Consider the following 19,884-nt stretch of genomic DNA (forward strand, 5'->3'; position numbering starts at 1 on the left):
AGTCAGAAAGTGGGAGCAAGGGATGAAGCTCAGAGGAGAGGCATCAGCTGGGGGAAGAAAGGGTATTCTTTGGCTGGACAACTACATCTAAGAGAGCTGGGTACCCACAGGGACTCTTTGGAGAGATGGTTGGCAGTGGATTCTCAATGTCCCTCAAGACCTTGCCTCTTAAAAAGCCTATCAGGTCCCTGTAACTGCATTGACAAGCAACGAGATGCTCAGGGGACAGGTTTTGCTACCCTCTTCCTGCCGAGTTGGCCTCACATCGCAGGTGGCCTCTCTGGGTGCAGAGGTGTGCCTGGGGATGCAAGGAGGGAGTGTTTCTGTCAAAAGAGGAGGAAGCTCTGCTCTCTGTCTGGCTCTTCCCAGTCTTCCTTGGTGTAATGCAGAGGCAAGCAAGGGAGCTGGAGGGGGTTTCTGTTAGCCAGTCAGTCAATCATTTCCCAATGTTTATTATTTGTCCCCCTGGCCGAGCCCTCCCCTCATCCCTGCCACTCTGGGTGATGGGAATTTTTGTGATCTCCGAGCTTGAGAGGCTGGCGGGCAGCCTGATCGATGCTAGCAGCTCATTCTCAGTCACGTGAGAGGAGAAACATCAACATGGAGAGGTGGAGTTAGAACTTTATTAGGAGAAACCTAGGCAGGATTGACTAAAATCTCATGTTAAGCACACAGGTCTTTTCAGGATTAAAAAATACACATATATAAAAACCCTTACAAACAAAAAAATGGTTTCCCCCTCTCCGTGTGTGAGTATGTAGGTATGTATATGTACAGGGAACTGTACCAAAGCTAACTACGTATCAGAAGCAAGGATTCACAATCCCTTTCAGCGTCCCCTAAGAGAGGGAATGGCTCAGTCCCCTCATATGCCGGTCCCAGGCCATTCGCTCATGCAGTCCAAAGTTGGGAAGCTGTGACCTGTGTCTGAAAGGGCAGCTCAGAGTAAACAACAGGGAGCAGCTTAGCTCTGTTTAGCAATTCTCTTTAAAAGAGGGGTGTCAGCTCTGCAGTGAGAAAATGTATCTGGAGTGGGAGCTGCCTACAGACTTCACCCACCAGACTCACTGTGCAGTGTTGGGCCCCAGTGGCTGCTCTGAGAGGCTACAGTGGTGGAAAGAGCTGGTCCATGGGTGGTTTCTTATGCCATATGGGCTAGGGATGGAGTGGAGATGAAGATGACTTGATGGCAGAACAGGGACTTGCTGTGAGGACAGATATCTTGGCTTGCACTGGCGGGCAGGCTGGAGAGAGCAGCCAAGGGCTGAACAACGTGCAGGACCTGGAGAGGACTCTTGCTCCTTGCGAAAGATGCTGAAGTGTTTTGGTAGATTAGTGAGAGAAGACACAGGCCGTACCTCTTCTGCAGATAAACGGAGGATGTTTTTTCTCTCAAGTTGGCAGTTGGCAGCACCCTTTCAGCAGCACTCATGTTGCTTGAAAGATGAGTTTAAAAAGGGGAAAAATCACTTTGATTCCACAGAGTAATTCCTCCTTTTTTACTAGTAGGATATTTGTTCTCACAGGACAGTCTCTATTTCTGTTAATGGACGTCTTGCTTAGAATTGATGACATAAGTATCTTGGGAAAATTCCCTAGTCTTCATCAACTGGTCATCTAAGCGATATCCCTAGGCCCTGGGGCCAGTCTGCTGCGCTGACTTAGGAATGAGGAAAGGATTCCAACATCAGGCATGAGACAGCTGTGCGTGGGGGACCACGGACGTCCTTATCTATGGGGAAGAGTTATATACACAGTGTCAAAAAATTCAAGTAGGATTTATTGTACAGGTAAACTGGTATAAAATATCTGGGCTCAGGTAGAGAAAGGGAGGGTTAGAAAGAGCAAGAACAAAGCAGATGAGTCTTTCTTTCTGAAAGCCTACCAATGTGTTTCTGCTCCCTGCAGGTGAGAGAAGCTTCATCTCGGTACAATTGCCGAACTGCTGTAGCAGATGTTGAATAGACACCAAAGAAGATGCAAGGGGGTTGAGGTCCAGTCAGTCTGTTGAATACAGTGTCGCAGTGGATACCTGCTGGGCAGCCTCAGGAGTCTGCTGGCCAGTGCTCTGCTAGGCTAAGGATGGTGAGTCTCCAATCCCTGTGGGCTCCATGATGAAAATATGGCCCAGAGCTTCATATCTTGAGATTGGTGCTTGTCTTCAGTGCATGTCTCCCAGTGGCTGCCCCTGCCTTAAGCTGTGAGAGGTGCTGTCTGCAACGTAACGAAGGGGCAAGAGGGTGTTAAAACAGAGAGAGGTTAGTGGCGAGAGCCTCGAGTCCATTTTGCAGAAGTTTTACTGAGCTCTGAGACTCCTTCTCCTCATCTCTCCTGGAGAGGGGTCACACAGACAAATCATCCGACCTTGCCTTGCTGCTGGCACGGCTGGTCTTGCTGAACCGGCGTTTTTCATTGAAGTAGTTCTCGGGGAAGGCAGGTGCCGCACATTCATTCGCCACCTCCGGACTCTCCACATAGTTGGACTTAATGAAGGATCCTTCACCAGCAGCATCCTCCTGACCATGGACCCTCTCAGTGGCGAAGTTTGCGGTGTTCTGCTGGGAGGCCATCTTGTTACTGAAGGGGCTGATGAACTTCCCATTGGGACTTGACAAGCACTGGTTAAAATCTGGTGGAGGAGTGTACATCTGGGCTCTTTCTACTTGCGGAGCAGACTCCAGTTTGCCGGGGGCCGTGCTGGGGCTGGGTTTGTAAGACCGGGAGCACCTCTCTTTGGCTTTCTTCCAGCCCAAGTGGTACAATTCGGCCAGACTGAGGAACAGGGAGAGCACTGCCACAGCCAGCATGAAGACGATGAACACGTTCTTCTCTGTGGGACGGGAAACGTAGCAGTTGACGGGGTGGGGGCAAGGTGCCCGCTGGCAGATGTACAGGGTCTCCAGGAAGATCCCGTACAAGATGTACTGTCCCACAATGAAGGCCACTTCCATGGCAGTGCGAATCAAAATGCTGTAAACGTAGGTGTTCAGCAGACTGCCCCTGAGTATGATTTTGCCCCCCGATTCATCCCAGCAAGACAGCTCGGCCTTCTCTGCCACAGGGCACTTCTGCTGGTAGTATGTGTCACCGTTGTTTTTCATCTCCTGGGCCTCTATTTCTGCCTCCTTCATCTTCCTCTTCTCCTCCATGCGCACTGTGTGCATCGCATGGCCCATATACACCAGAGATGGGGTGGAGACAAAGATGATCTGGAGGACCCAAAACCGGACATGGGAGATGGGGAAAGCCTTGTCGTAGCAGACGTTCTCGCAGCCAGGCTGCTGGGTGTCGCACATGAAGTCAGACTGCTCATCCCCCCAGGAGGACTCAGCTGCTGTACCCAGCACCAGCATCCGGAAGATGAAGAGCACGGTCAACCAGACTTTCCCCACCACTGTGGAGTGTTTGTGGACCTCCTCAAGGAACTCTCCCAGGAAACTCCAGTCTCCCATTTCTGCTCAGGAGGAGGAGTTTCTCACTTGAATGGAGAATTGGATGCGGCCTCTGTGGGAGGAAATAGAAAAGAGTGGTTCTAAGGAGGGTTAGGAAATGCCCAACTGGGAATGCACGGAATGAAATTATTTGTTTTGTGTCAAAGGAAATGTTTTAATTTGACCTGAAATGAATGAGGTCTGGTTTGCTGAAAACTATTTCACATTCACTGAAAACAATGTGTTGGTGTTTGTTTTTTTTATTCAGCTGCTGAAACAAAAAGTGATCTTTTTTGCATAATCCAACTACAACCTGTTAAATGGGCTGCCAAAACTTTGAGGGTGAGACAGATTTCTTCTTGGTTCAGAAAGTCCTTTCACTGCGGTCTGCATATTGCATCCTCTGTGGGCTGTGTAGTTAAAGCAGTATTCATCTGCCTGCAAACTACACTCTGGGGGATCCTTGATGGGCTGATCCCCTGGGAGACAAGGCTGGAGTCTTGGTCTGAGCTTGGTCTGAGCAGTGCCTTGGCACTTTCCTACGTCGCCTTTCAGTAATACCTGCACTGACACCTGGAACATGAAGTGCTTGCAGCTCTGGGCTTCATTTCTGAGCTCGGTGCCACCACTGAAAGAAATGCAGAGAAAACCTTCCCCTTGCCCACAGGTTTTGCTTTCGTTTTGCAGCGTCACCAGCTGCCGGTGTTTCATTTACAAGGTCCAAATATTTTGGGGAGCGTAAAGACTTCAGTGAGCTGTGCCAGTCCTGGGAACCTAACCTGCTGCCACCCTGTCACACCGCTCTGAAGGGGAACTGCTGCAAAGTCTTAAACGGTGAATCTTGCTCCCTCCTCTTTTTGTAAGCTCTGAGACAAAATTCACAGTTTGAATGACACAAGCAAAGAAAAAATCCTGCTTTGAAACGCCTCCCAAGGACCAGTGGCTCCCGGGAACTGCTGTTTGGTATGTGGTCTGATGAGAGGAAAGGTTCGGTGGGCTGGTAGTAAAATTGGAACGTGAGGATGTAGGAGAGCCTGCTTCAGTTTGGTTTCTGACCCTGACAGACTGTTTCTGGCCAAGTCACTTAACCTCCTAGATAAAAAGAGACCGGTGGGTTTAATCCATCTTTTGTGGGGCTCTGTGGGAGTGCGTGAGCAATCATTTGATCCAGTTATACTCACTGTGCTTACCTTCCCAGGGCACTGCGAAGCTCTCCCTTGTGCATGAGTTAAGGGCTAGGTGCCATAAAGTGTGCAGTATTACCTCGGAGATAATGTTCTCCCACAGCCACTCTTTTTGAAAATATCCTTTTAATATATAAATGAAAAACTTGATAATGATCATAATGAAATATTAAAAGCACTAGACAAGGTAAATCCCAAAGCCGTAGGGACCAAAAGTGTTAACTCTCCTTCTTTATCGTCCCTTGTCTTGTCTTTAAGAGCCAATTATTTTTACTGTACAAAGAACGTCTGTGGAGAGTAGACACTGTTGAACGCTGAGAATTTACTGCAGCAATATTGTGTAGATTTGCTGTGAGCACAATCTGGAGAACAGAGAGAGGCGCTTGTTGAGGGAAAAATATCCCCTCCTCTGGTTATGTACGTGATATAATTTAATGTAGCAGCGCACGCTATGATTTGTGCCATCGCTTGTTTATGTATGTGCAGTGTCCATCTGCAAGGATGGATGGGACAAAGATCAAAAGTCAAATCCTTAAACTCCTCGTGCTGCTGAGGGCTGCCCTGAGGAAAGGTGAGGATTGCCCAGGTGAGGAGACAGGGAGGTGACCACCTGCTGCCCCACCGTCATCAGGAAGCTGTGTGAGGGGGAAGAAGGGGCATGCCAGGAAACTAAGGATGGGCTTTGGCTCTTTCGTGCTTTGTCAGGCACGCGGCAATCGTGCTGATGTGGATCCTGGTGGCTGCTCAGAGTATGCTCAAGCATTTTTTTCTGCTACCAGCCCAGAACTGGACGAGCAGTACATAGAAAATCAGCTAGTCCTTCTGACTCCTCTCTGTCTGCACTGGTAAAAACTGCAGGTCTGTCTTATCTTCTGAAATGGCTTTGGTGCTGTTACTGCGTTCTGTGGAAATCTGCATATGGCTTCATTCTGTGGGCACCAGGGGATTACACACAGGCAGAAAAATCAGTGATGGGAAATATTTACAGACAGTTGCATTGAAATCAGGATTTTTGATTATTTTTTTTCCCCAGAGTGGAGACAAGGCAACTAGCTACCTACAGTTCACTGTACAGGTACATCCAAGACAAGACGGTATAGCAGAACTGTACGTGTGGAATGTTCCTTCCAAGACAGCATGAACAATGGTGTGAGTCGTCATTTTTCCAGGTGAGTTCGTGGTGTTTGCAGTTGCCCGTCTTGCTCCTGCTGTTGCTAGCTGACAGCTGCCTTTTATTGATTCACCTTGCTTGTTGGGGTAAAAATGAACAGTTTTCCCTGGCTGTGCCAAGGGTGAGTTTTCCTTCCCACCTCGTACAGGAGGCTGAGCACCTCTTCCCACCAGTTCTACCATGTGCAGGTAGTTTGGGGTTTTACTATGGCTTGTTTTTCCCATGGAAGGGACACGTAGACACTTGCAAATTGTAAAAATCAATGTGTACAGAATAAAAAGATGGCAAACGCAAGTGCAAGAGGAGTCCAGAAATGGAAAATGCTAAGGGATGTGAGAATAGCATTAATTTACCTGCCTCACACATGCACAATATTTTTCCAAAAGGAGGTAAATCAGAAGGATCCAAGGCTAGTAGCCATGAGGCTTAGGGTAGATATTAGGGCCATTCCCTCTGCCCTTCCTGCTGGCTGCTCCCCTTCACCGGCTGTTCAAAGGAGGGGCTGCCCAAAGACCAGAATGCCTCCTGATTGCCCTGCTGCAGGCCCATGAAGAGCCAGGTGGCTGCTGCAAGGGGGTAGGTGGCCACAGGAAAATGGGTGTTGGATACCGAAAGAAGGGGTTTCCCTCCTCGTGCAGTGTTTTTGGCTTAGATGTTTTTTAGTTATTTGCGAGCTATTCTTGCAAAGCCAGTCCCAGGGCTTCCTAGAACAGAAGACAGCATCTAGTTCTCTGCTGCCAGCAAGCAAAGAATGATTGTTGTTGCCTCTTGACAACTTTTCCTGGCCGTGCAGGACTGCCTCTGACCTAACCTTTCTCCTCAGGGCTTTGCTATTCTTGGGAATTTTCCATATAGTCTCCTTTCCTCATTCCCAGACTACTGCTGTCCCCGTATGCTTTGCCCTCTCAGTGTGTGAGCATCTGCGGCTCTTTATATTCCCAGTTTGGACTCAGTCGGACAAATCTTGTCTCACTATGCTGTGACTTGGGCGAAAAGCACCTCTGGGTGTCTTCGAGGAGTCTCAGCACCTGATAGCAGACTGTCTTGACAGCTGCGTCATGCATATTCATGCAGAGTTGTGGGCTGTGCCACTGCTCAGCCATGCTTTGGGCTGTCAGTTTTCTGCTGGATCAAAAAAGGAGCTGTGCGGAGTCATGAGATCTCGGCACCGGGAAACGCGTATGTGACAAAGACCAGCACAGCCTGGCACAAACCCAGCGACGTGGCCGTGGCGGCTTAATCATCACCTGGAACGATATTAAAGCTGGGGAAAACCAAATATCACAATGCAGGCCAAGCGTGGAGTCTGCCCATCTCTGTGCTGCCTTGTGACTGCCAAATTCCACGATAAAAATACCCCAGTGGGGACGGCACCTGCCAGTGCTCTAGGCTGGCTTAGCCAGCCACGGGCTGCTCTCCACCATCCTTTTTTTGCGCTACCTTTTTCAGAAGGGGAAGGGGAGGGGAAGTGTCTGTTGGTCTTGGAGCAGTTTTGCCCATCTTTTTTGTGATGCTGCGTGCACTGAGCAGCAGGCAGCTCTGTTCATTTCGCTCTGAACATTTTGCATCACTGCCGCTTGCTCTGGCTGGCGCGCTTGTTCTGGACAGACCAGCTGGGGCTTTGGGGAACAGCTAGGAAATTCACACCAAAGAGGCAGGAGGGCTGTTCCTGTGCAGTCCTCTTCTTTCTATGAGTTTCTTTCCCCTGGAATTTTTAAGAAGAAAGTTTTCCCCTCTTTAGAAGGCAGGCGAGACTATCAGCAGCGATATAAATAGCTGAGCTTGACACTTCACGCTAACTTTTCCCACAAGGAAGGTGACAGGAGGTCGCCATCTCTGCAGGATGTTTCTAAAATAAAGTGGAGAGCCTGATTATGACATTGCTTCTGCTCTCCCTCTCTGGGCTCACCTCTTCCCCTTGGCAGGTCCCAGGCACACAGAGAGGCTCTCCAAGGAAGGCTCCTTTGTGTGTGGGAGGCATGGCTCCCAGGGAGGGGAAAAGTAACGAAGTCAAAGCTATGGGTTTTTTTTCCCAGTCTGTGTGTGTGATTTGCTCAATTGGATACAAATGTGTGTATCTGATAGTTAATGAGATGTATCTGATAGTTAATGAGGTGTTCCAATAAACTAGAAGGCTGGGGCCCAAGATGTCCTGAAGAGGCTCACACACCAGACGTGGGGCTGTGTGTGGAGGCCATGCAGCAAGACCATCCCCTCTGAGCTCCCAAATGGGGAGGCAGCCATCTCCTTTAGGTACTGGGCACATGAGGAGTCACAGCCCCGTGCAGGGGGGCATCCAGGCCAGCTGTGGCACGGTCGGTGCCTAGGAATTGCTTGTAGCCTTCCTTTCTCCCTCTGTGTCACCTCATAGCAGGTCCAAACAAGAGATGGGGGTATAAGGGCACAGATGTTTTCCCCTGCATTGACAACTGTCAGGCTGCAGCCAGACCTGAGCGGTCCCCTCAATGCAAAACTGGATGCTCAAACCTGTAGACACTTAGGAAGGACACTTCCAGCTCTGCACTGGAGGTTAGTCAATGCTGCTTTGCTATACAGCTGTACATTTTACTTAAGGATCTCCAGACCCCTGTTAGCACTAGTCTGGCCTCACAGTGTCCCAACGTAGTGCAGGTGCCGTCATCTTTATCTTGCAGATGGCGATCACTGGGGTACAGAAAGGGCAAACTGCTTGTTCAAGGTCACTGTGTTAGTGTCAGTCCGGGGACAGAGCTCAGGGGTTGTGATTTGCAAACTTGTGTCCTTTTTTCCATGCAGCCCTGCCTCTTAGGCTTGGTGGTAGTCACACAACATGCTTCTACAGACTGCAGCCCTTCTTTCCTGTGCCCCAAGACAAAAGAAATCCCTCTTGTGCTATCCTTCTATAGCAGGTACACCCGGCAGAACCAGAGGTTCTCTTTTTTGGTGCTTTTCTAAGAGACAAACATCTTGTTATTGCTGGCAGAGCCCACAGCCATGGTCAGTGCCCAAAAGGAAGAAGCAGCCTTTTCAACATACATACACAGCGCTCCTTTGTTGCCGGGTCAGGATGCATTTTTGGGGCAAGTGGCTTACAACATTAAAAGATGAATAAAGTTAGAAATGCTCTGTCCAGTGTGGTTGCGATGCTTTGAATTCCAGAGGCTTTTCATAGCTTTGGGACATAGATGGATGCTAAAGCCCACCTCAACAGGTATCTTTTTGTTCACTGTTTACTGACATGGGCTCCTCCATATGTGTGTACAATAGACAAGCAATGACCTATTAGGCATTCTTGTCCAAGTGACATCCCTCTGGCTTCATATATGCATGCATGTGCTTATAGTAAGTTTCTGCCTGAAATAGGCCAGTTCTTTAGCCAAATTTGTAACTCTGATCTGCACACAGATCTGGACTAAATAGGTTTGTACTTCATGGTTGTTTTTTTAAAATAAATCTGACATGTTTGCATAGTCTCCTTGCTAGTTCCTTGGGTTCAAAGTCCTGTGCTGAACCAGTATCAGGGAGAGTGACTTTGACTCCAGTGCTCAAATCTCATGGGAGAGACAGAGCTTTGTGTTAACAGCTCCTGTCCTAGAAGACAGACATCTAATGTTTCTCATCTCTCTGCTCCTCCTGAGTTCACTGCAATTTCTGGAAGGGTCGTACTGGTATCCAGACCACTGGCCCTGCTTGCAGTTGCAGACAGCTTGTTATTCCTTGATGAGGTGTGCTTTCCCCCTCCTCTCCAAATGTGGAAAATCTCAGAGCTCACAAAAAAGAGACTGGGTGAGAAGATAAGGGAGTTGAATGACCTGTCACCTCCCGAACACACACACAACCCTGACGCACACAGAAACACAGGCAGAGGGGAATCACTCAACACCTCCAAGTGTATACATCGGGGATGTGTTACACACACAGATGACAGTATTATGTAGAATATTTTCATCTGAAGTGATGGTGGAAGCTGCAGACTCACAGTTAGCTGAATTTTTTTTATTTGTCTATCTATCTAGGACGTCTAATGCTATTTCCACACACACCCACCACCCTCCTGGCCCTTGGCCAGGGTCAAATTGTGCTTTCATATACCCAAATATTAGGTCCAAGCTCTGCCTGATGTAGATGCAGGAGACTGAGAACGGAAAAGACCTTGAACTCAGACGAGTCAAGTTGAGGAATGAATTTGTCCCACTGTGTTTGAAAAGCTTGCATCAAATAGTTATATGACAGTGGTATCCAGGCTTACACTTAGCATGCGGGGAGCACCCTCTAGTTCCCTTGGAATTCCCTGTCTTTGCCTTGGAGAAACGTGGGTTCCTAGAGAGCCCAACAAATGTGACAAAACTGGACTTGGGATAACTTAAGTGAAGGCTCACACGTGCTTTTTGCTAGAAAAAAACCAGCAATTCTCTCTCTGGTGTAAATGCTGCAAAGATGCTAATGGATATTACTCAGCTTACTCCTTAAACTAACAGGATGAAGAGCATCCAGTTCAGGATCACAGAGCTTGGTGTTCTTTCCAGTTTCTTTATCTTTGCAGGGAGAAGCTAACCTATATGAATTTGCAGATGATGCTAAATTGGGCAGTGCTGTATACAGGAGAGGGGACAGCCAAACAGGGCAGAGGGAGCTCTGGAAAACGGAAACATGCTGAGAAATTTGTGGGCTGCTGTAGTAAAGCTGTTCCTGAGCTCTGTTGAGAGAAGCTGATCTTAAGCGCTGCTTAGGCGGTGGGGGAGGCTGGTATAAGGAGACGTGGCAGTGATGGCAGGCTTCACATCGAGCCCAATATAGCAGCAAAAAACCTGCCCATGTGATTTTAGGCTGGTTCATAGACGGCACGAGGTGCAACTTGTTATAGTGTTGAAATAAAACAGACTGGAGAGGTAGTGGGAGAAGGCAATGGGCTCTCATTCAGACTTTCCCCATCCTTTTTTCCCTCCTCTCCCCGAGTCTCTCCCTGCCTATCACTTCCCAATTGCTCTCCTACAGTCAGGCTCCCCCCTGCAGAGCCTTGCCCCAGCTTTTTAGCAGTTTTGACCACTTAACTCTCTACAGCACCCAGATGGCTAATGATTTCAGCTTCAGAAAGAGAAAATCTTTCAGTGAATATCTACTTCCCACTTAGTACTACCTTGTCAAATCTCATTTCTTCCTTCTTCCCAAAAATCCGTAGGATTGTCTTCACATTCCAGTTTCATTGCTGTATTTAGTTTCTCATTCAGGGTGGTGTCTGGCTATAGCTTGTGAGTGGATTATTTTATATACTCAGTGTATATACATATGTATTTGCAACACCCACCCTCACCCCCGCCCGCTTTAAAAACAACTAATATTAAATTTGTAAAACCCAGCGGTAGGGAGTTAGGAAATTGCTAGAGTTACTGTTCTCAGTAATCTTAATTCAATCTCTTTGTGCCGGTACCTCATAGCTATGAGTCTTTAACCACATCCTCACATTGTCACCTCATTCTTTGCACAGGATGCCTGCCTTGTTCTGTGCCAGCCTGGCTGGGGCTTTCTTGAACAGCAGCTATTCAATGTTTTGTTTTCTCTTCATTGTTCAGTGGGTGGCCTGTGCCTCATTTACTGTACGTTATTCAAGTCCAGTTCTAAAGACAGAATTATTAGTTTCCTCATGGGTTTTCCTATGGCTTTCATCACAACAGTATCTGATTGCTTCACAATTATTAATTTGCTTATTTTCATTACTACCTCGATGTGAAGAGATGGTATTAGATCAACTTTACGGCTGCAGAACTAAGGCAGTGAGAGATTAAGATAAAAAACATTCATCAATTTTGGAAGCTGTTTGGTGGTGTTGTTAATCTTTTTTTTTTTTTTCAGTGTACTTAGCACTACATAACCTATGTTCAAAGCAGAGCTCTGTCTGGTTAATTCTGGAGTGGGAGAGTTTATCACTTCCACCAGTTGGAATACATCTAGAAGTCCGATATCCAAAAGACAAGAGACACCGCTGAGGGGGAATTTGTGAAGAAAGTGGCTTAAGTGATTTGCCCCATCATCACAGAGGAAATTGGAGTAAGCAGCAAGAATTAACTCCAGTCCTCTTGGCTGGCTTTAAACTGGAGACAGTTTTTCTCCCATCCTACTCTTCCCTCCCTTCTTCACCAGACATCCAAATGCAGCTGAAGACCCTGGAGCTCTGCAGCAGCCTTGTCGGACTGCTTCGCTTCTCGAGCGACCCTGTGCCCTGACCAAGGCATCTGTCGGCTTTTCTGCTTCTAAGGGAGAGGAGTTTCGTATGGAAATTCTCAACCATTCTCAAGGCATGTCCGTAATGACAAAGATAATGAAGAAAGATGGAAACGTAAGTAAGTGTAAACCCCTTAGTTCTTACGTTATAAACCACTGACCCCTCTTTAAAGATACACTAGAGAGACTTAGAAGTATGCATCTCTATGCTCATTACTTACTGTGTGGCATGAATATTTCTTTGTTTCAGGAAAGAGCTGGCATGCCAGAGATCTCTCTGTTGCTTATCAATAGCCATAAAATGGATTTTCCCCCCCCTCTTTATGAATTCTTAGCCCAAAGATTGAAGTTTCTCTGGTGCCTCCTGGGAAGTATTTCTAATTTTAAGCCTTCGTCCTCGTGCCTCATACAACAGCACCCGAGGTGTGGAGTAGTCTCTGAAATGTGCTCCCTAATGACATAGTATAGTGCTGAATTACTCATTCCTTCTCGTCTATTTTCAATGCTGCGAGATAAGTCAGAAAACAAGGGCAAACGTGCAGAATGTTTGAAATCTGTCTCAAGGTCAAAAAGAAAAGAGAGGCTAGGGTTTGAAGTCCTGTATTTTCTGGCAAGGTTTAAATTTTTCATGTGAGAGCCTGTAATAATAAAATATTGTGATAATATATACTGCCGAGTGGAAAAAACCCAACAACCCCAAATAATTATAGTAGCAGGAATACTTAACATAGTTCCCAAGTGACCGGAGCCTGATGAGTATTTTAAACCCTGAAGCCTCGGGAATTCTCCTAAACTACTGTTCTGCTCCCAAGGAAAGGGGAAAGAGAGTTAGAAATCTGCGCTCTTCTCAGAGTAGAATCTGAAAAGACCAGCAAATGCAGAATTTTTTGGCTTCTGGTGCAAATACTGAATACTGTGTTAATACTGTGTCTGAATAACAGTATAAACTGCTCCTAGCTGCACACACATATGCACACATATATTACATGCATTAAGTTCTTTAGCCTTAAAGAGAGGATCACATAGGCAGCAGTAGGGAAAACCTGTCACACGCACTGTTTCACCACGGTATTTTGACAAGTTTATTAGCATGGAGGAAGAGTTCAACGATTAAGGCTCATTCAGCCCGTGACTTTTTTAGCTGAGGTTTGTCCAGAAATGCTACTTACGTGATCTTCTGATGGTTTTTAGGGTACTTAGGGGCAGAGGCAGTGCCTCAGTTTACATGAACCGTTAAAATCAGAGTGCCACAAAGCTCATTAGACATGACAAATGGCCAGTAAAATGAGCCTTTAGGAAATCAAGAGAGTTACCACAGATCAGAGGTGGCAATTAGCAACCTTTACACTCATTGTGATTGCTTCTTTCCAGGCAGATGTAGAAGGGTATTGTGTTTTCAAGCCGTGCTTGCTGTTCTTTGAAACATGCGGTAGCAATGCTAGGAGTATTAAATTATGGAAAGGTAACTGAATAATTATTCCAAGTACAAAAAGGGAAAAAAAAGGTTAGGAAGGCAAATAAAAAGAAGCAGCAGCTGCTAGTGGGAGAGGGCGTTTGTCCCTCTAGGTCTGCGTGCCTCTTTGCTGAGGCTGCCCTGGGCAGCGTCGGGATGGAGAAGAAAGGCATTCCTCCCGCGGCGCGCGCAGTGCGGGTGACTGGGAGATATGAGCAAGGCACTTCTCTACATTTGAGTTACATTCCCAGGCTCCATGTCACAGACCAGCCAGGACGCAATATTCGCAAGGAAAAGAAACGGCCACAATATTTCGAAACCATCCTGCGCACTTCGGAATATAGGCGGTTCACGCAGACACTTGATAAAGGGTTTATACCCTGAGAGCCTCTCATAGGTAAGAGTTCCCTTCACCGCCCTCCCCAGAGCAGCCTGACAGCATGCTGAAATGGGATCTGACAGACACTGCAATTTGCACATTATACTGTCTGAGGACACTTGGGGCCCTTACCCTGCTTTCCTGGACATTGAAATCTATCGGTATCCATGTTCATTGCAGGGAGGCTTCCTCATCATTTCTGTAGCTGCCTGTGGCAAAAAGAGTTTCATTTTTAAAACGTCCCAAGCCCATCTTGTTACTAGTGGGAATGATTTGGAGAGAAATTGAAAGAAAAAGCAAATTTCTTAAGTTATTTTTGGCCATCCTTCTTTTCCTGCCTCACCAAGTCTTTCTGTCCCCTCATGCTGTTTTCCCCTTGAGTGTAAAACAGCTTGATCTGCCGTCGACGCTTCTGCAGTTCTGTTATTTCCCCCTCATGGTTACTTACCTGATTTCCGTATCTTGTCTTGGTCTCCTTTCCTTGCTTTAGCACTTTTCCCTTCTGTAGTTGAGTTGGACTCCTTGTTCTTCTCAGTTGCTTGGCTTTATTCCTTTAATGTGGTTCTCTCTCTCTTCCTCCCTTTTTCTCCACCCCCCTTCTGTGTCACTTTCGGTCTTCCCCACTGCCTCTCTGCCTTTCCCCCTCTTCTTTCTTCACCTACTTTTCTTGTCTCTCCCGCCCCCTCCAGCTTAATCTTTCTATTTTCAAACCCAGTTTCCTGTTGTTTTTCCTTTAAAGACCATGGATCTCAGTCCTCCCTCTCCATTCTCAGCCTCTCCCTGTGCCACCCTCCCCATGCCGATGGGATGCACTCGCTGCCAGCTTCATGCCGTCCCTTCCAGTTGCCGCTACCACTGTTCCTCGCACCTCCTCCCCCAGATAACATGCCATGGTCTAAGCCTCCCTTAAACGACAAGAGACAGGGTTGCCCCACAGTTATGCCAGTCAGACCTTGGGAAGCTTTTTCCATGTAAGACATCAACAAAGGACAGTTTTCTGACTCATTCAAGCTTAATCTGGCAAAGCAGAGTTCAGTTGCAGCAGGGTCCTCCACCTCTTCAAATAACATAGGACTTGCTCTGCTGGCGTGGACCAGGAGCCCAGCACAGCTGCAGCCTTGTCCCAAAGGGCACCTGATGCTTCCCAGGAGAGTTTTACAGGCCCCCTTACTGAAAAATACAGAATAACCTGCCTGTCAGGAGAGGGTTTTTTCAACGCACTGCCTCCCCACAACCTCCCCGCGCACACACAGTCTGATGCATGAGTATTCTGGCCTTTCTAAAAAATGCTTTTGGCACATCAAGTGTCTGAAGGTCTTGTATTTCATGTATGTGTCAAGTTGAGCCTCTGATTCCTGCACATCAGGCCTCAGAGAGGAAGATCAATCAGAGATGCCTTCTGGCTTTGATAAAGGCTGGTCTCAAAGAACCAGTGTCAGGAGAGTGAGATTTGCACAGAAGACTCCGCTACCCTGAGAACTGGTTTGCTGCGCACAAGCTTTGGCGGGTGTCCCTCCAGCAATCCTTCCTGGGCTAGATATCTCCCATTCAGAACATAATTGCCCAGTGGTCCCTATGCAGCAGCTAGTGTAGATCATGAAGAAAAAGCAGTCCAGAGACTAAAACACAGGGCTCACAACTCTTACTAATCTAATCATTGTTCTCCCACTGATTTAGCATCCCCTTTAGTCACACGATTGAGAGCCAGCCTGCGCAGGGACAGTGCTGTGTAGGGGCTACCTCTGGAGGCATGTCCTGTGTGGATGCTCTCACTCTGAAGTTAAGAGTGCAACTCCTTATCAAGAGGGCTGAATCCTCACCGATGGTTACTGCGGCACATACAGTGCCCAGTAAATTCCCATAGCAGCTCAGTAAACTCCTGGTATGGAGAAACCCATAGGCATTTGCCACTTCATTTCTAACTTCATTGAAAGGCCTTCTGTGACTTCAACTAAAATGGGAACATTTCTGGAGTTGTTTCTCCCTCTTCTGCCTGGCAGTGTATACCTGTGGTGGAATTTCATGGGAAGGAAAATATCACTGTGTTCTTTCGTTTTTCTGGAATAATTTCCATAGAGCATTTTAGTGTAAGGTCCTGTTGATTTTATGCCAATGAAATTGTCAAGAACTTCATCACAGAAGTGTCCAAAAACCAGTGTTCATAGTACAGATCTAGCACACAGATGGCTTTGGGATAGGCTAGCTAAGGCTTGTCAAGTGTTTCTCACGTGCTATAGAGAGGCAGGTCCCGTGAGTGAGATGCCTGAAATGTAATCCCCTCCCTGCGTGGCTGACACTTTGCTGTACACTCAGGGTGACCAGGTCTGATTCTCCCTGCTCAGTCCTTTGTGTTTCCTATGCCTGTATTGCTCCTGAGCGGCACACTCTTTAGCCTGCAGAGTTAACCTCTGAATCCAGCTGATCCAGTCTAGTTCTGTGGAATGAATGAGGGAGGGGAGAGGGTTTCTACCCAATACATGCATCATGCATGTGAGGTAACTGTTCTAAGCTCTTTTTTTTTTGGTGGTGGTGGTGGGGACTGTTTGAATTTTGATGCACTGAAAGGAAATGGGTGAAGGCAGACAGGGAGGCAAAAGACAGAAAGGTGAGTAGAGAAGTTGTATGGATACTTCAGCCAGCCCCTCAATATGTCTACCTTCTCTACTGCACCCTCTTCAAGGGAAAACAGAGGCGTCATGGCAGCTTCTCCAGCTCCACAGCTAGAGAAATAGCTGTTTTGCCCACTGGTAAGCTGGAAAGAAGGATTTTTCCTTCCCTCCCCAAGAGACTGCTATGCAAAACTTGTACGACTTGAGTGAGGAGAGCAAGTGGAAGAGAACGCTCCCCCAGACAGTGGAAATGAGGAGAACAGCTGACAGCTTGCCATGTGCACCTTGGAGATCTCAGTAGTTTATGGCGCTGTGGAACAGATTTTGAAGGAAAGGAGAAATAAAACGAGGAGGTAAGGGGAAAATAAGACACGTACGATCTTCTGATCAAAGGTAAATAGCTTTCTTGGGGCAAGGTTCCTGACCCTCTAGGTAAAAAAAAAACATAGCAGGCCTTATCTACCTGGACTTCAGTAAGTCATATGGTACAGTGTCCCAGAAAAAGCAAATTAGTGGAGAAGATTCAGATGAAGAAGACGGGGATTATTAGCTAAATCCTTAAAAGGGTAAGAGACTGACAGAATTGAGACACTGGTTCCCTAATAGGTTGAAGAGAAGTTATCTGTGAGGCCGCTCAAAGATTGCTCTCAGGACTGATCTTTTTTAATATTTGTGTTAATTACCTTGGCACTGAAAGTAGAAATGCTAATGAAATCTGCTGATGGAACAAATCTGGGAGGTATTGTCAGGGCAAAGGTGGATTCCAGCACTAGGAGACCTAAAGGCTGTTTGGGACTGTCGTCCCAGGGAGGTGAGGTTAAATGGGAGAGTGCAGAGTCACACACTCGGAACTTGTTGCTCAGAGAGTAACAGGGATCTCTCTTAGCAATTGGGAGTTCCTAATTGGCAGGACCGAGATGGGGAAAGTCCTGGGTGAAGGTCATCAAAGGAGGAGGAAACAGCGATGCTATGTGGGGGTGAAAAAGGCAAGTGAGCTTTCAGGACGAAGCAGTATTTTCAGTTGCAGCGAGTGAGATTAATGTCGTCCAAGAGGATGTGAGACCCCACCAGAATAGTGTGCGGGGCTGCTCACCCACATTCAAGAAAGATATTCAGCCTGGAACAGGTGCAAAGAAAGGCAACGGGGTGATCAGAGGGACAGAGGGTGTCTCTCGGCCAAGAGTAAGTTTACTTATTAGTCACAGAAGTGACTGCAGAGAGATACTCGAGCTGATTTGAAAATAGATGCGGTATCAGTTTGAGCTTTTCTGCGTTAATTATTTTGCACTGAACTTCATGCTAGTGCAGCTACCCAAAGTAATTAAAACATGGTGTGATGTGCCTGCAGGGTGAATACTGTAAGGGAACTTAGTTACTTAGTCTGGCAGAACAAAGGTTAAGAGAGGAGAGATTTGCTGCCTATAAATACTTTTAGGAACTGGAGGTTGGGAAAGTAAGTGCTAGGGAGAGAGGAGAGCTACATAAGCTAAAGGACAATGAGGCACAAGAATAAATAGATATAAATTGGCCATGAATGAATTTAGGTTGGAAATCAGAAGGTTTCTAAGCAACAGAGCAGGGAAGGAGGTGCTGGAGCAGCATTCTAGTAGCACAAGTGAGGGCGGAAAGCTAATGAGATTTAGGACAGAGCTTAGTAAGTTTAGAAAAGGCCATTTGTTTTGTACTTGCCCGTTATTCAAAGGGATTGAACCTGATAAGCCAAGAGGTCCCTTTTTCATTCTATTTCCTGTACTTGCCTTATTGCCTTATCAGAGCTGCTCCTTTTCACACAGAAGCTAGGTAAATCCTGAATAGAGTTTGTGTGATAAGTTTTTCGGCATTGATACCGTGGATATTTAATGGAGCATTCATTCTGTGTCAGGGATTTAAATAAACAAAAAGAGCAAACCAGCACAATGCACAGAGAAAGTCTGCAAATATGCAGTAGTATAGATGAGAGCTCACATATGAAAGAGCTTCTTCACATAAAACAGATGTTCTTGGAGCATCTGGCTTTGCTGGAAGGCTGCTTCAAATGTGGGTCTCTGAGACCCACTCTGAGATTTGAGAACTTCAAGAGACTGTCTGAAGGGAAAATGTCTTGTACTTTCCTGCCATTACTAAGGACATTGTGCTTGGGGAGGATATCAGATTTACTGCATTGGGAAATTTCAGAAAAAAAACCCACCACACAACGGCGGTTGAGATAGAAACTTCTCGTATGTATTTCATCTCTGGCGCTTGGACACAGCACTGCACTTATTCTGATTCTTCATATTGTCTCACGCTGGACAGGCACCTCTAGTACCTTCTTGAAAGCACCAATGGATGCCACCTTCTTTTTGAAACATTTTATCTAAAATCCCCATGCGCGGATATGATTGAAAGAGAATGAGGGAGAGGGAAGATCTCTGTTATACATTAGACCTCTGGAGACAGCTTGAAGGCATCCTCCAGCAGGAGGCAAATTCCCAAGGACAGGCTGGGCCCAAGGGAACAGGAGTAGCATGTGACGATGGGTCCCTGAATGAAGGGGAACAGTTTTATAGTCACAGTTCCTTATTTAGTAAAAAATCCCAAATTATTCCATTATAGTTGGATCTTTTTCCCTTCCCAACCCAGAGTACCATACCAGCACAGAGTGAGAAAAGAGGAAACAAGAAACAGCAAGGCGTGAAATGTCACTGTGTATCAGTCTCATTTGCCACTAAAGTTTTCAGCAAGAAAAACTTGAAGAGGATTTAGTCTCACTGAAGGGAAATGACCATCTTTCCTGAAGTAAATGCTTAGTTGTCAGCTTTATGTTACTGGAAATAAAGCACGGCACTCTCACAGCTACTGCTTCCACTTCTCAACTCTGCAGCATCTCTGAGTAGTTGAGAAGTGCTTTGCAAATGATACAGCTCCTATAAACACTCTCCTTGCTTTACAGGTGGAGGAACCAAACCATGGAAAGCATAAAGGATTTGTCCAAAGAATCAGCAAGTCATTTTCAAGCAAGGAGTCCTCGCCTGCCTGGCCAGAGGACATTCATCTTGTCCTGTAAACTTCCAGCTAGATGAATTGCTGCTTTACAAAAATACATGTGTGTATACATACATACTTATATATGTTTCCCGAAGTGAGAAGAGAAGAAAGAACAGACCTTTACCTCTTTTTGCTGAGCCTGCACAGGTAGCAGGTAAAGTTGACTGAAGGGTGAACTTTATCACAGCCCCCTGGTCTTGCTGGAGGCCACCTCTCTTTCTGTCAGTGTCCGGCTCCCAGAAGAAATCCGTGTGTGAGGGAGGACACTCTGGACAGGGTAAGCAAACCCCAGCCAGCTCCCAGGAGCTCAGCCTCCTGCTATGGTCTGGCACTGGCTCACTGGCTGGAGATTTCCTCAAGCCTGGAGGACCGATGCTGGGGGAGACTAGCTCCCGAGCTGTTCCTGACATGCACTGGCAGCTGTCTGCCTGC

The 19,884-nt window shown here is 46.8% G+C and overlaps 2 protein-coding genes across 13 annotated transcripts in view; one reads left to right on the top strand and one right to left on the bottom strand.

The window, feature by feature from the left end:
- Positions 1-601: 601 nt before the first annotated feature.
- On the bottom strand, positions 602-19,867 carry GJA5 (gap junction protein alpha 5). 9 transcript variants are annotated; one of them, XR_012588848.1, is made up of 4 exons: positions 19,577-19,867; positions 13,949-14,025; positions 1,886-3,504; positions 602-1,732 (listed from the first exon to the last, which is right to left on the bottom strand). XR_012588848.1 is itself a non-coding variant. In XM_074598935.1 (3 exons), the coding sequence occupies exon 3, from the start codon at positions 3,450-3,452 to the stop codon at positions 2,343-2,345; it is 1,110 nt and encodes a 369-aa protein (XP_074455036.1). In that variant the 5' UTR covers positions 3,453-3,504; positions 13,949-14,025; positions 19,577-19,867; the 3' UTR covers positions 602-2,342. The 9 variants fall into 9 exon arrangements, 5 of the variants coding, with proteins under 5 accessions (XP_074455036.1, XP_074455017.1, XP_074455045.1 ...); XR_012588846.1 differs by lacking the exon at positions 19,577-19,867 and adding an exon at positions 14,265-14,634; XR_012588849.1 differs by lacking the exon at positions 13,949-14,025 and having other exon boundaries at positions 19,577-19,717.
- GJA8 (gap junction protein alpha 8) overlaps positions 19,594-19,884 on the top strand; it is a 47,708-nt gene continuing 47,417 nt past the window's right edge. For all 4 annotated transcript variants that reach the window (XM_074598854.1, XM_074598821.1, XM_074598892.1 and 1 more), the window contains exon 1: positions 19,594-19,729. The gene's annotated coding sequence lies outside the window, so the exon portion shown is untranslated. The remainder of the gene's footprint in view (positions 19,730-19,884) is intronic.

This window comes from Larus michahellis, chromosome 1 (assembly GCF_964199755.1).
Source record: "Larus michahellis chromosome 1, bLarMic1.1, whole genome shotgun sequence".
Taxonomy (NCBI): Eukaryota; Metazoa; Chordata; class Aves; order Charadriiformes; family Laridae; genus Larus; species Larus michahellis.

Coding starts and splice junctions, on each gene's coding strand:
- GJA5 (XM_074598952.1), bottom strand. CDS start 3,452: ATGGGAGACTGGAGTTTCCTGGGAGAGTTCCTTGAGGAGGTCCACAAA.